Genomic DNA, 13,915 nt, shown 5'->3' with positions numbered 1-13,915 from the left:
TAATCCTCGGCTCACGGTGCTGATTGTTGGCTCTATGTGTACCATCTATGGTACCTCCCTATAGCCAGGCTACTATCACAGTCCCCTGTGATCTTTTCCGCTCTTGTACTATGCGCCCAATAGACGTGTGTACACATGCTTGAGAAAAACCAACTTGCGTTTTTTCTCGCTTATGTACACACGTCTATGGGGCGAATAGTCCCAGAGCTGAATAGCTCACGAGTGACTGTGCTACTATGATACGATTTTTCCCCGCGTTACAGTGCAAACTTCTGAAATTTAATAAAAAGCAGTATAGCAGATGTTTAATAGACAGATTAGAATCAACAAATAATAACTGAGTATTGGAATATTTTGAAGAATCTTCGTTCCAAATCAGGGGCATCTGTAGATGAGGCTATACATTGTAAGGACTGGGTAAAATATTTTAAGTCACTTTACAATTCATCAACAACTGTCAATGAAATGGTATTTCACATGAACTAAATGATCTTGAAAGAATAAAGAGATTGAATACGTATCTTAATATGCCAATAAAACACAATGAGTTATTGCTTGCTATAAAACAATTAAAAAATCATAAAGCGCCAGGAGAAGACTCAGTTATAAATGAAATGATTAAAGTCAGTAATAGTCTTTGTATAAGTAGCATTCTTAAGTTATTTAATCACATTTTAGAAAGCGGCAATTTTCCAGCAGTTTGGAAATCCACTTTATTAGTTCCACTTCACAAATCGGGGGATAAGTGTGATCCAAATAATTATAGAGCAATTGCTCTTTCAAGTTGTTTCTCAAAACTTTTTACATCAGTGATGAATAGGAGGCTTATTAAGTATCTTGAGGATAATAATCTTTTTTCTAACTTCCAGTTTGGTTTTCGAAAAAACAGACGTACATCAGACTGTGTTTTTCTGTTAAAGACTGCTATTGATAAGATGTTCTCCATGAAAAGATTGAAAAATTCATCAAACAATCTTTATGTGGCATTTGTAGACTTTAGAAAAGCATTTGATAGTGTTTGGAGAAAAGGCCTCTTTTTAAAAATGCAGAGGTTGGGTATATCTGGTAGCTTTTACAATGTTGTTAAGTCTATGTATGATGATACTCAGTACAAAATGAAACTGTCCAGTGGTATTTCAGATGGGTTTATTTCCTCATGTGGCGTGAAACAAGGTTGCAATATGTCACCAACATTATTTAATATTTTCTTAAATGATCTTCCACACGAGTTTGGTGGTATTTCTGATTCTCCTATCGAAATTGGAGATCAGAAGTTAAATTGTATATTATATGCAGATGATTTGATACTTATGTCAAAATCAGCTGATGGTTTACAAAATTGTTTAGATAAGTTGCATGCTTACAGTAAAATATGGGGCCTTTCAATCAATATCAATAAGACAAAAACAATGATATTAATAGAGGTAACCGTTTCATAAAGAACCGGCAATTTTTATTTAGAAAAGTGTGATTGAAGCAGTGAATCAGTACACATATGTTGGTGTTGTTTTTACACCTAATGGAAAGTTCAAACAAAATATGATTAATCTTAAAAATAAGGCTATGAAAGCTTTATTCAGCATTAAAAAGTCTATATTGTGTGAAAAAATGCTGAATCCAAAGCTGTGTTTAAAACTTTTTGATTGTTTGATTGTCCCATTCTTTCATATTGTTCTGAAATATGGGGGACAGAAATTACAAGTGTTGATAACTGCCTTGAAAGTCTTTGTATATCATATCTCAGGTTTATTTTAGGAGTAAGTAAACGCACCCCTTTTGAGGGTATTAGATCTGAGCTAGGTAGATTTCCTTGTAAAATTAAGCTCAATATGTCTGTGATCAGATATTGGTGTAGATTAAATAATTTACCAGGAGACCATATTTTGAAAAATGCACTTAGAGAAAATATACAAATCAATTCTCCATGGGCAAAATTTGTTCATCACGTCTTGGGAAGTTACAATCACAGTCGTGTTTTCAGTGAATTTAGAGTAAATTCTTATTCTCAGTTATGTAAAAGTTAAAACATGAGTATGAAAACCAATACTTAGAAACTTGGAAGAGAACCCTTTTCAATGATTCAAGGAAGAGTGGAAGTGGTAACAAACTGCGCACTTATAGAATCTTCAAGACCAAGTTTGGTTTTGAAAAATATTTAAGAGATATTTCAGATTTCAGGTTACGTAGAAGTTTAACAAAATATAGACTGAGTGATCATAATTTGCGTGTTGAAATTGGTAGGAAATGTAAACCTCATTTACCTTTAAATGAAAGAATTTGCTTGAGATGTGATAGTAATGTAATAGATGATGAGTTTCACTTTTTATTCACATGCAAGTGTCATATTTCTGAGAGATTGATTTTGTGCCAGAAAAGCGGAACAGATTTTTCTATCACTATGAGTGTCGAAGAAAAAGTAGAAGAGATGAAAAAGATTATGGAACAGAATTTTCTAAACCTTGCTATATTTATAAGGAATTCTGGTGTTTGCTGACCCCTCCAGTAGCTACCTACAGTTAGCTGTTTACAGTCAGAGTTATAAATTGTACTTCAATTCAATTTACTTGGATTTTAATATCCATTTGATGGTGTTCAGTTTTGGACATGTTGTTCTTTCATCTGAAATGTACCATACCACACTCTCTGTCAGTGTGTGTTGAGTAATAAAAGATTGATTGATTGATTGATTGAACAAAATATATTTTACGTGAATGAGCGATTTACAATCAGATAAATCAACATGGGTCAAAAGTCAAAGTTTGACATATAAAATATACATTTTACATCATACAGTGCTATTTTAAATAAACGGTCCCTATATGCCAATGACTGTAGTAAAACACTGTGATGTTAAAATCTGAACCGCCTCTTCCCTACGCTGAAGTAAATGAAGAAATGTAAAAAATAATTGGACCTGGAGAAAGTTCAATCCTTATTTACTGTTTTTGCTGTCATAGAGTTTGGAAAGCTGCACAAAATAGTTGTTCAGCAAGTTATCTTTTTCTATGTCCCTGCCAACTTTAGGTTCGTGCTCTTTTATAATGTCAGTATTGCTCCTCACATGAATGTAAAAATTAACCACTGTTTGCAAACATATTAAATAAAAAAATGAAATACTTTGAGCTAGCGCCTCACTTTCAAATCTACTCAAACTGGTTTGTTCCCAATTCAGCTTTAATAAAAAGCATGAAACCTTGTTTGTCTCTTACATTCATAATTTACAGTTTTCAATAGTAGATTTTCAGGTTGAGTGTGCCATGCATGTAGCCTGTTAGCCAGCCAGAAAAGTTTGGTGTTGCATTTTAGACACATCAAAAGCGTCCTGCAGTGGCTTAGTATCACACTTCATTCTATTACAATATCTGCATAAAAAAGAACTGATAAGAAAAATCTCACGTCATGATTAGGTTTACGCAAACCTACAGGTGCACTGAAACTGGGACATCATTCACACACTCATACGCCTTACGTAAGGAAATCTGGAAATTCTCAGTGTTTTTATCCATGTTGAACGTTGGTGCTGGCAGTCTGCGTCTCGCTTACCTGGGCGAGCTGGGTTTCACTTTCCGCGGAGAGCGCCCACTACGGTAGAGCGCAGCATGTCAACACCGTCACTTTCGATCATGGCCGACGGAGACAGAGCCGGTTCCCTTCTCGCCGAGTCCGGAGTAATTAATCTGGTGTCTATGCCGAATTTTCGGCAAGTCTATCCGGACAATGGGACCAAGAGTAAAGGCAGGCTCTACAGGTCTTCTCGCCCCGACGTAATCGTCGACGAAGACTACGAAAAGCTGAGAGAACTGGGCATTCGGTCAGTGATAGATTTCCGCTCGGTAAGCGAGTACAAACGGGCGACAGGTGAGAAAAAGCTGGATAGGGATTTCAGCATCGTCGCTGTAAACGTGAAGGCGTCAAGGCAGAGTGGGAAGGTAAAGTACAAACCGGCAAAAGTATCAAAGAAGAATGCCGAGAAGAAAAACTCAGCATATGACGCCGCCAACCCGAAAAGACATTTTCTCATCAATTTCTACTCGGCGAACTACATATGGCAGGTATACAACAGGGCCCCACTTCATAAACGTTTGATATCGTTGATATATCTGATGTGTGACCTCATATTCCGTACCGACCATTTCGTCCGGTATTATGCGCGTAATGTGCTGAACGACGCAGGTCTGGTCGCCAATTACATCGACATGGTCGAAATGAGTAAAAATCAAATTTATACAGGTAAGTTCGTGAGTTGCATTAGGGTATTCAATGGCATATTTCCATATCTATGACAAATAGTACATGTAAACTAATTACATGATGGTTTTATTTTCCGTGTGTAAATATTGTATATGGTGTCCTAACAATGGATGTTATATATCATTAGCGTTGTAAAAAAATGCCAAACCTATGACAGCTGCTGATTCGGCCCATTTGGTCGTTACCATACAATGAGAATAGGTGACAATCAAGGAAACACATTCTTGTCTGGTATCTGCACGTCGGTTTGGAACTCAAAAGTAAAACTAAAAGAATTAAAAAAAACCGAAAAACAATTTATATAGATGTCACTAGACTAACACACTACACCTGTACAAGAAGTAGTTTGTGTTTATTTATACAACATGATAAGATATAAACAATGGAGTAGATTCATTGGGGCACAGTCCAGCCATGCATGGTGGGGGACTGTGATTGAGGGGTTTCGTGCAGCAGTGAGTGATGGAGAGACCAGCACCCAGGAGGGGATGTAATTTGTAACTTGTAAGGACAATGTCACCATAGACCAGTGAAGGTTCTCCACCCAAAATACACTACATTAAAGCCAGAGTTCAGCAAAACAAATTGTAGTATAAAGTGATAGACCTGGGTGTTTGGAAGGCTTATAATAAGTCAGTTCAAAGGTCAAGATATTGATCTTACAAGCGAGGGCATGTCAGTAAAACAAAATAATTGTGAAATCATTCAGATGTTGAAAATATAATCAGGTGCTCCTGCTTCCTACTGCATCATATAATTCACACACATGCTTCTCAATCATATAATTTTAGCCCAGGATGTAGGATTGAAAAGAAGTTGAAACAAAAATGCCCAGGTGGCACTGTCTTAATGACGTGATGTGACAGATATGTGCAATCTCAGTGGTTTATTCAACTGTCTTACTTTTATTTTCTTGAACAACAAATGTACCCGCATAGGTGATTGTCTTCCGGATCCATGGGGTCGGTTACTTTATTTAAAAAATGTCACATTTTTATCCCCATATATTGTGTTGAAAAGGTTCATCCCACATAAGGGCCAACAGTAATCTAGTTTCACAGAAACAGCTAAAGACCTTGAATTTTTTAAATTCATAGGTATATAATGTCAAAGTATGAACCTTGTTTATAACAGAAGAAAATAGGAACGATATTAAACTTTCTGCTTGCCCACACAATTGCAAAGGTAAAATGGTCATAACCATATCAAAACATGAACTGATAGGGCATGAAAAAAAATAGTGTATCTTTCCTTTGACAAGCCCAAGGAAACAGGGTAGGTCAGTCAGGTATTTTTTTTATTTTCTATTTTTGTTTGAATGTGACCCATCAAACTTGCAAAATCATGCATAATTTATGAAAATGCCAAAAAAACATTTAGGGTCTGAGGGTTTTAAAGAGGGTAGGTCACTGAGGTTACATGAAAAACATGTATTTTTTTATTTGGCCAAGAAATACCATGGTGTGAGAGTTTTGATGGCATGCAAGAAAGGAAGTGAAACATTGTGTATTGATGGAGTTCAAAGGTCATTATGTAAAGTTACTGCTAGTACAACAATTATGCTGCAAGGGTTTGAACATGGTGAGGAATATGTCAGTAATATAACCCTGTTCAGGTCAAGTCAGGAAACGTCAGCATAAGTAGACTAGATGAACCAGGCAGGAATAGGGTTCCAAAATACCATAAGAGACCAGCAATGTAGTGAACATGATATTTGAATTATCTGAGGTTGATTCAACCCGGATGTTGTTGGAAGAAGAGTGATTGTACCCCTGGAAACTGAGATGGATTGATTGAGAAATCCTCTAAAATGTGTCCTACTATACCATCTGCCATTGCAAAACCAGATACATGATTCATATTCTACTGCATACTTGTAATTTATGCAAAAATGTGAAATATAGTGTTGAAAGTTGATGCTGTAGGAAGACGAAGTCGGAAGTATTGTATAGGCATACCTGTAGATTAGGTTGATAGGAGCTTTCATTTTGTGTCTGCTGTGAAAAGTCACTTCTCAAAATCCGCAATTTTTGGGGTCTCTGTGTTGCATTTAGATGCTGCTATAGGGAATTTTGTCCTGTTGTATAATAATATACACTTGCTCATTGGACAAGGTTTTTTTTTCTCAACGATTTTCTCTTATTCATCTACAGCTCTGAAGATCCTCACAGATGAGACCAACTTGCCAGCAGTGGTCAACTGTGCCCATGGCAAAGATAGAACTGGCATCGTGGTGGCAGTCATACAGTCAATTCTAGGAAAGCCTAGAGAAGAAATTATTAAAGATTACTCCCTCTCACAGGTATGGTGAACTGTATCAAGTGGCTATGAGTATGGCGTGTGAGCTAGTCCAAAGAGTGCCTTCCATATTTGGAGAATATTTACTCAGAATCTGATTCAGAATGAGGACTTTGTTTTCATTCAATGCCTGTCCTTGGTAAAGACTTTGATGAAAATATCTTCATGAATTTCTGTCTCATTCTGCTGAGTCGGCTTAACCCTTTGAGCACCAAAGTCAATTGTTGTCGCCTTATAAAATATACTGTGATCCCAGTCAATTTTTTCAGATTTTTGCCAAAATTTTGATGAAATCCTGTAGCCAATGAAATTTGATGTCTGTTTGGTCCAAAAATATCAAAAAATTACAGAAAATTTTATGAAGATTAGTAAAATGTCGCACAAAATTTTGGATGGAAAAAATTACTGCACTCAAAGGGTAAACCATCATGTCAGAGATGCTTTCCATATTCTTGGTTGCTATGTAAAAGTTTGAATATTAATATGTTGTCAGTAAAACCTGAAAATGATTAGCAACCAATGGTCTATTTTAGAGTACGGCATCTCTAGAATACGGCATCTCCCATATTATGATGTTCAGCAGCAGATCTGATCTCATGTATTATTCAACTCGTTATTCAACATTCTTGCTGTGCATGTTAATATCACTGAGCTATTTCATCCATTATTAGTACATCAACCAACGTATAAGCTGACAACAACTGAACTCCAGCATGGGATCCTCGACAGCTCCCAAGGACTGCATTTGTTTTCGGTATTTGTTTGCTCTACAGCTTTCAAAACTGCTTCTCACAAACTTAGTACACCTTGAACAGTAAAAAAGATGTGTAAATCATGCATCTTATCATGAGCTGAGAAGTAACTGTCCATTTACGACACATTTTATTATACATAGTTATATAGTTCTATCAAAGTCAATTCCAATGCCGTTAACATTTTATGGTTGATGACGTTTTTCACTTCAAAAACTGACTCTGCATTTTAGCGAAATTAGCCTCTGAATTGTCCAACTTCTACTGGTATATATTCTAAATATTATAACAGAGTATTGAATGATATATATATATATATATATATATATATATATATATATATATATATATATATATATATATATATATATATATATATATATATATATATATATATATAACCCTATGGTTCACTGTGATTCTTGACACAGTCCCACCACATATTGGACCATGCTCTTTGATAATGCTATTATACAAAGGAAAATTAAAAAATACACAGTCAGAAAACCTGTCATACTACCCACCTTATCAGTGGCATACATCTTTCATATCCATGTTTTCTGTTCTTAGACATTGCTGATTCCTGTTCGAAGTCGTATATATAAAGAAATTGTTACCCGATATGAGTTTGCCGAAGACTTTATTAATTCAGAACCAAAGACCATGGACGGACTTCTCAGCTATATCAATAAGAAGTAAGTAAAATGATTACAAGACCTTGAAAAATCTAGAACAGAAGAGTCTTAATGCTGTGTGTTCAGACACCCTCATTTTTTCAGTGAAAAATGATTTTATATTTATATCATTTGCAGCGCAGTTTCATTTTCAACAAATACAGTTTCAAAGTGTTTTTCTTGTATATCAATGGAAATTCTCTGACAAAATTTTATAATTGTCTTGAAAATTTCTTAATTCAGTGTTTTCAATTTTCCATTAGCATGACAGTCTTGATCGAGCCATTTAGAGATAGCATATACTTTCCAAATGATTTTGACTCCACCAAATATGTGCACAAATCCAGGCTTTATCATCATTAACGGTATGTTGAGCTTTGTCCAAAAAATGTGTCCTTCAGTGACATGATGATTGTCAAGCAAGATAGACTGCTGTACATGAGTTGCATTGCTTTATCAGCAAGACACAAAGATGCACTTGCAAGCTGTGTCAGTGATGAAATCCTGACTGAGTTATTCTTTATTATTTCAGATATGGCTCGATGGAAGGGTATCTAGAATCCATTGGTTTTAATCAAGAGGACCAGGCAAAGTTAAAGAAGGTGCTGATGGGAAATTGATAGTCAACCCAATGTTAGAATAAAACGTAATCGTAGGATATATTGTCATAATTATACTATTCTCTCTTTAAGTCATTTACATGTTCATGTATACTCTAAAAGTCATGTATCCAGCAATATAAGATTAACTCTTGCACTGTGTAAATCTTTTCTATAATCTTATTCATAGGCAATTCTGCACCCTTAAACAGAAACTGTTTTGATCCGTAAGGGGTTTTAAATCATTCAAGGTGCTTCGCAAAAATGTCTTGTACACAAATTAGATTTCAACCAAGGCTTGACAAAGTTATACAGGGCATGGAGGCTTTGGTTTAGACTAGTTGGGCCGATCACTAGAGGGCTCTTGTGTGTTTACATAAAGGTAAGGGTACAGACTCCCTCAATTTATAGATCTTGGAGTCTAGATTTATTTGAGAGAGGTTTCACGCGCACATGCATCTTTATTCCACATCATGTATTTCTGTACACAGAAATTTATATCAACTTGGTCTTGAACACTCATTCTAAAAAAAAAATCACTTTGAAACATACCAGCAAGTTACCAAAATCATTGTGGAAGTAGCTGATCTACCAGTCTTTTCTCAATGTCATCGACGGACATAAAACGTCGACGACCAGACAAAGCCTTGATGTTTTGACTGGACTTTGGTCATGGGTGTTTCATACAGTAGAGATTCATTTCAGTCTCCCACCTTGTGATGCATGGTCATCCAGAGTGTGTCCTCTGTATGCCAGTTTGGTGCACCAAAGATGCAAAAAAGTTCTCTTTGACCGAGAAAATTTTATGTATCACTCACACATGCACTGGTGGTATACAAGGAATATTTGAAGAAATTCCTCTGCTGACTCAAAACAGTTCAGAAATCTTAAAAGTTTGAAGGGCCACGAGGACACACTGGTCATCTGTCATCAGAACACTGTCCTCACACCCTTTGTGTTGTGTCTGACACATGAATACCTTTAAGTAATAAAATTTACTGGTATTTACACACAAACAGCAGATGTTGCATCATCCAAGTCTACTACAAATATAGTACATATAAGCAAAGCTTGAGCACACTGTTAACTACTCATTGTGTTATAATTCCTCAATGAGATTGAAAATGAGCCCCAACAAGTGGTAGACCAAAACCTTGTTGTAAAAGTTTTTGAGTCTGAATACCAGTCCCCAAGACAAACTTGAGCATCAAATTTTAAGCAGTGCAATGCTGATAGGCAACAACACAGTTCTGATGACTGATAAATCAGTGTGGTTCATAAAGTAAAAGAAACACTACATCTAATGAAAGGCTAAGTAGACAGAACATCAAAAGATTGAAACTTTTTGTCATTTGCACCTTTCCGTCCCCATCACTCTCCGAATAAGTCACAGCAAATAGTTCTTCAGAATCATACAAAACCTGTGATAAAATGAGTTGAACACCTTCTTCAGGGTACACTTATATAGGCTTTACTTTTATTAGAGATGTCTTTGATATGAATTTAGAAGTAGAATTTCACCACAAAATAGAATCTGTTCAAATCTTTTCCTTTTTCTTAATGACGGGGGGAAAAAGACAATTTTAAAAAAATGTGTAAGTTAAAGCTCCATTAGCTGTAACACTTGATATATTTTCCAGTGTTTTTGTTCTGTTGGTAAGATGCACAGTGTTCTTCTACTCTAAAAATCATGTTGCAATGGGGGACATTTGCTATTACAATAATACTGCGTATTGTACACAATGAATTGCACTGACAAAGCCAATACGTTGTATATCTCCATACTGTAAAGAGAAGTGTGAGAAATTGATATTTTTTCTTACAAAAATAATGAAAATATTATCAAAAGTTACAGCTATTGAGTCTTTTTAGTCCCCACGGACACCGTCCGGGGGGACTTATAGGTTTGGTCATGTCCGTGTGTGCGTGCGTGCGTGCGTGCGTCCGTCCGTCCGTGCGTCCGTCCGTTCACGCAGATATCTCAGAGATGCCTGGAGCGATTTCATTCAAACTCGGCACAAGGATTACTTCATATGTCATACAGATGCTTGTTGATTTGTTTTGTGATACGATCCAATATGGCTGCCAGGCGGCCATTTTATTATGATTTTTTCATGTACAGAGCCATAACTCAGGCATGTTTCAACTGACTTTATTCAAAGTTGGTACAAGGACATTGACCAATGTCATAGATATGCACGTCAATTTTTTTTTGTGATACGATCCAATATGGCCGCCGTGCAGCCATTTTGTTACGATTTTTACATATACAGTGCCATAACTCAGACATGTTTCAACAGATTTTATTTTAAGTTGGTACAAGGACATTGACCAATGTCATAGCTATGCACATCAATTTGTTTTGTGATACGATCCAATATGGCCGCTGTGCGGCCATTTTGTTATGATTTTTTTATGTACAAGCCATAACTCAGGCATATCTCAACCAATTTTAATCAAATTTGCTACAAGGACATTGACCTATGTCATACATATGCACATTTATTTGTTTTGTGATACGATCCAATATGGCCACCGTGTGGCCATTTTATTACGATTTTTTCATGTCCTAAACTACAACTCAGACATGTATCAAGCGAATTTATTCAACAGTATTTTTATCACAGACCTAATGAAGAGGACTCTATCCTCTCTGAGGACCTGTAATCAAAGTACCCATTAACAAGTGGGGACTGTGTCATCAACTATGACTTGTAAATAGACAGGAGTTGGAATCATTACCTGTTAGTGGTTTTGCCAAGTTCTACAACTTTACAAATGGTATAGTTTGTGTAAATACTAAAAACGTATGGGCAGGTGATAACATATGGCTTTTGCATAAAATCAACAAATTGACATTCTGTGCATCATAACCTGGCTACTTTTTTTATCACTGTTGACTTAAATAGCAGCAGAAAACTTGTAGCAGTATTATCTATCAGGATCGTCGGAATAGTTAGTGATACAACATTTCCCTAGAAAGCAGAGACTTCCTATTGAAACAATGCAAAATGTATGGCTGCCATTTCCCTTCCAGAGGGTTTTGACAAGCTGCAATGAAAATCTACAAACAGAGAAAAATATATTCTATCTTATCAATATATTCAAAACTGTAATGCTATGTAAGTTATGAATGTAGTCATGTAGTCTTTTACGAAACGTTGGCGAGGAAATTAATTTTATGACGTCAATGAATAAAACATGACAGATGCGACTTAACATATGAGTCATTTTCAAAGTTTCAGGTACAGTATATGGACCGATGAATTATTTTGTCAAAAGTGTGTCATGAATATGTTTCAGCCTAAAAATGCCGTTGGAATTAAGTCTTTTGAAGTTGTCATTAACTAATGAACCAGAGGACCAGTATCATTTTGTGTAAAACAGGGAGTCAGTGATGTTACAAGAGTATGTTGGGCTTTTTAAGTACTGATACGTGTAATGTATTTTTAAATCATGAGTGTGAACCCAATGAAGCAGTATTGCACATACAGCATGCAGTGAATTTTAAAGACGAAAGTTTTGTCTATATTTTAATTTTTATTGTTACGCTGCAAAATGTATTGCTATTCAGATGATTTGATATTGATCAAACTAAGTAACATTCGGAAAACAATACATCACAACTCCTCATTTTCAGCTGTTTTCTACAATGTTTTGACACACAAAAACAGAAAATTACAGAAAGACAGAGACAGACAGACAGGCACAACATATATGTTTTCTTTCAATTTTTTCCAATTTCGAGTACCATACATTAATTCACTGTAATGACTGCATAGTTCATGAAAAAAAATCGTCATACACAGGGAAGACAATAAGTTGACATATTTCCTCGCTGTGATGCAGTAGTTGATACTATTGTGATGCGTGTTTATCAAATGCATCTGTCAAATACAGATGTTCATGACAATCCACAAACTGTACTGTATTGATATTTTACACACCACACTGTGGTTTCATCATAAAATGAACCCATGGTGTTGCCAATGTATACGTCAGTACTATAAATGCAGTTATTATATGTCATATATGTTTGATTTACAACTTCTGTACCTGCTATTGTTGTATTTTTTTTCCCACAATTTGTTGTGTTGGTTGTAACATAAGTGTTTTTTCTGTATTTTTATTTTTTAATTTGTGAAATAAAATTACCCATGTATCAAATCAGGTGATTACAGTCACTCAAAGACTTATAGAAATTATGTTAGTTGTAAAAGCTGTGATGGTTTACAGGCCATAAAATCTCTTAGGAATGAGTGACCTGTGTAAGTGGCCGGTTTCGGGTCTCCCAACAGGTCATTTGAACCAGGTTGTGATGTCCAGTTCAACTTGCCCGTTTTATTACCACCAAGTTCTCAATTCAGTCAGCTTGTTATTGGTGAATGGAAATTAAAAAGCCCGAAACCGGTGGTCAATGTTGTTGAAAATATTGAGTAATCAACTTTGTTTCACGGAAGCCGATTTGAAACAGGTTTTTTTGCATCTGCTTCTTTCCGAGTTGACTGCTGGTGATCCAACCATGCAGGGAGAGTCACTGATACACCATCACATTCATTTGTGTCCTATACAGTGCATGCAGAATATGAAGTGTAGACAAGCTGAGAAAGTGACGTGTTGCCAACATGCAACATACATGCCAGGGGGGAACTGATCTGGAGGTAACATATCTATCAGATTTGAATGGGAAGTAGAGATTATTTCACTGATATAGGCAGCATTTGAAAACATATTGCTTACGACAAATTGAGCTCAACTGCAAACTGTGTATGAATTTTAATGTATGATGCTCTTTGATATCAGCTTCCACTGCTCTCTGACAAAAACAACATAGAAATAGTTGTAAGTAACAAGAGTTTTACCAACTGTATGCCATAAATTTACCTTTATGGGGCTACATAGTCATTAAAATATATTTATCCAAATGAATGTGGATTTCTAAGATTTGGTGTGTAGGGCTATCTATCTCCTGTTTCAATTCAACAAGTATATCAATATACACTGCCATGTAATATTGGCAACTTTACCGTGAACAAAATCTAGGCAATTATTATGTCATGGGTGTCCCTGTGAAGGAAATTGCCGTATATCATCTCTTGTATGGTTAGAGCTAATAGTGTCATGGGCACCTTGGGTTCAAAGCAAGAATCAGATACCAGACAGTGAAGATACTATACTAATATAGAATCTAATGGCGTCCCAGGTATTCAAAATTTATTCCATTATCCCACTTACAAAAGATAATTTAAATGTCAACATTTTGGTGCTCATCGTTTCTGGAAAGACAGTTGCTGCTGACAAAGGACAAAGGTCACAGGACAAAGGTCACAAGCAGAGAACC

The 13,915-nt window shown here is 35.9% G+C and overlaps 1 protein-coding gene across 1 annotated transcript; it reads left to right on the top strand.

Moving 5' to 3' along the window:
• Window positions 1-3,581: 3,581 nt before the first annotated feature.
• Window positions 3,582-10,445, top strand: LOC139145356 (triple specificity protein phosphatase PtpB-like). Its single transcript, XM_070716468.1, has 4 exons — window positions 3,582-4,230; window positions 6,405-6,553; window positions 7,872-7,996; window positions 8,508-10,445. Exons 1-4 carry the CDS (start codon window positions 3,600-3,602, stop codon window positions 8,593-8,595), a joined length of 993 nt encoding a protein of 330 aa, XP_070572569.1. The 5' UTR covers window positions 3,582-3,599; the 3' UTR covers window positions 8,596-10,445.
• The last annotated feature ends 3,470 nt before the right edge of the window (window positions 10,446-13,915 follow it).

This window comes from Ptychodera flava, chromosome 12 (genome assembly GCF_041260155.1).
Source record: "Ptychodera flava strain L36383 chromosome 12, AS_Pfla_20210202, whole genome shotgun sequence".
NCBI classification, from domain to species: domain Eukaryota; kingdom Metazoa; phylum Hemichordata; class Enteropneusta; family Ptychoderidae; genus Ptychodera; species Ptychodera flava.
The sequence above is the reverse complement of the archived record's forward strand: the minus strand, read 5'-3'. Positions and strand labels throughout refer to the sequence as shown.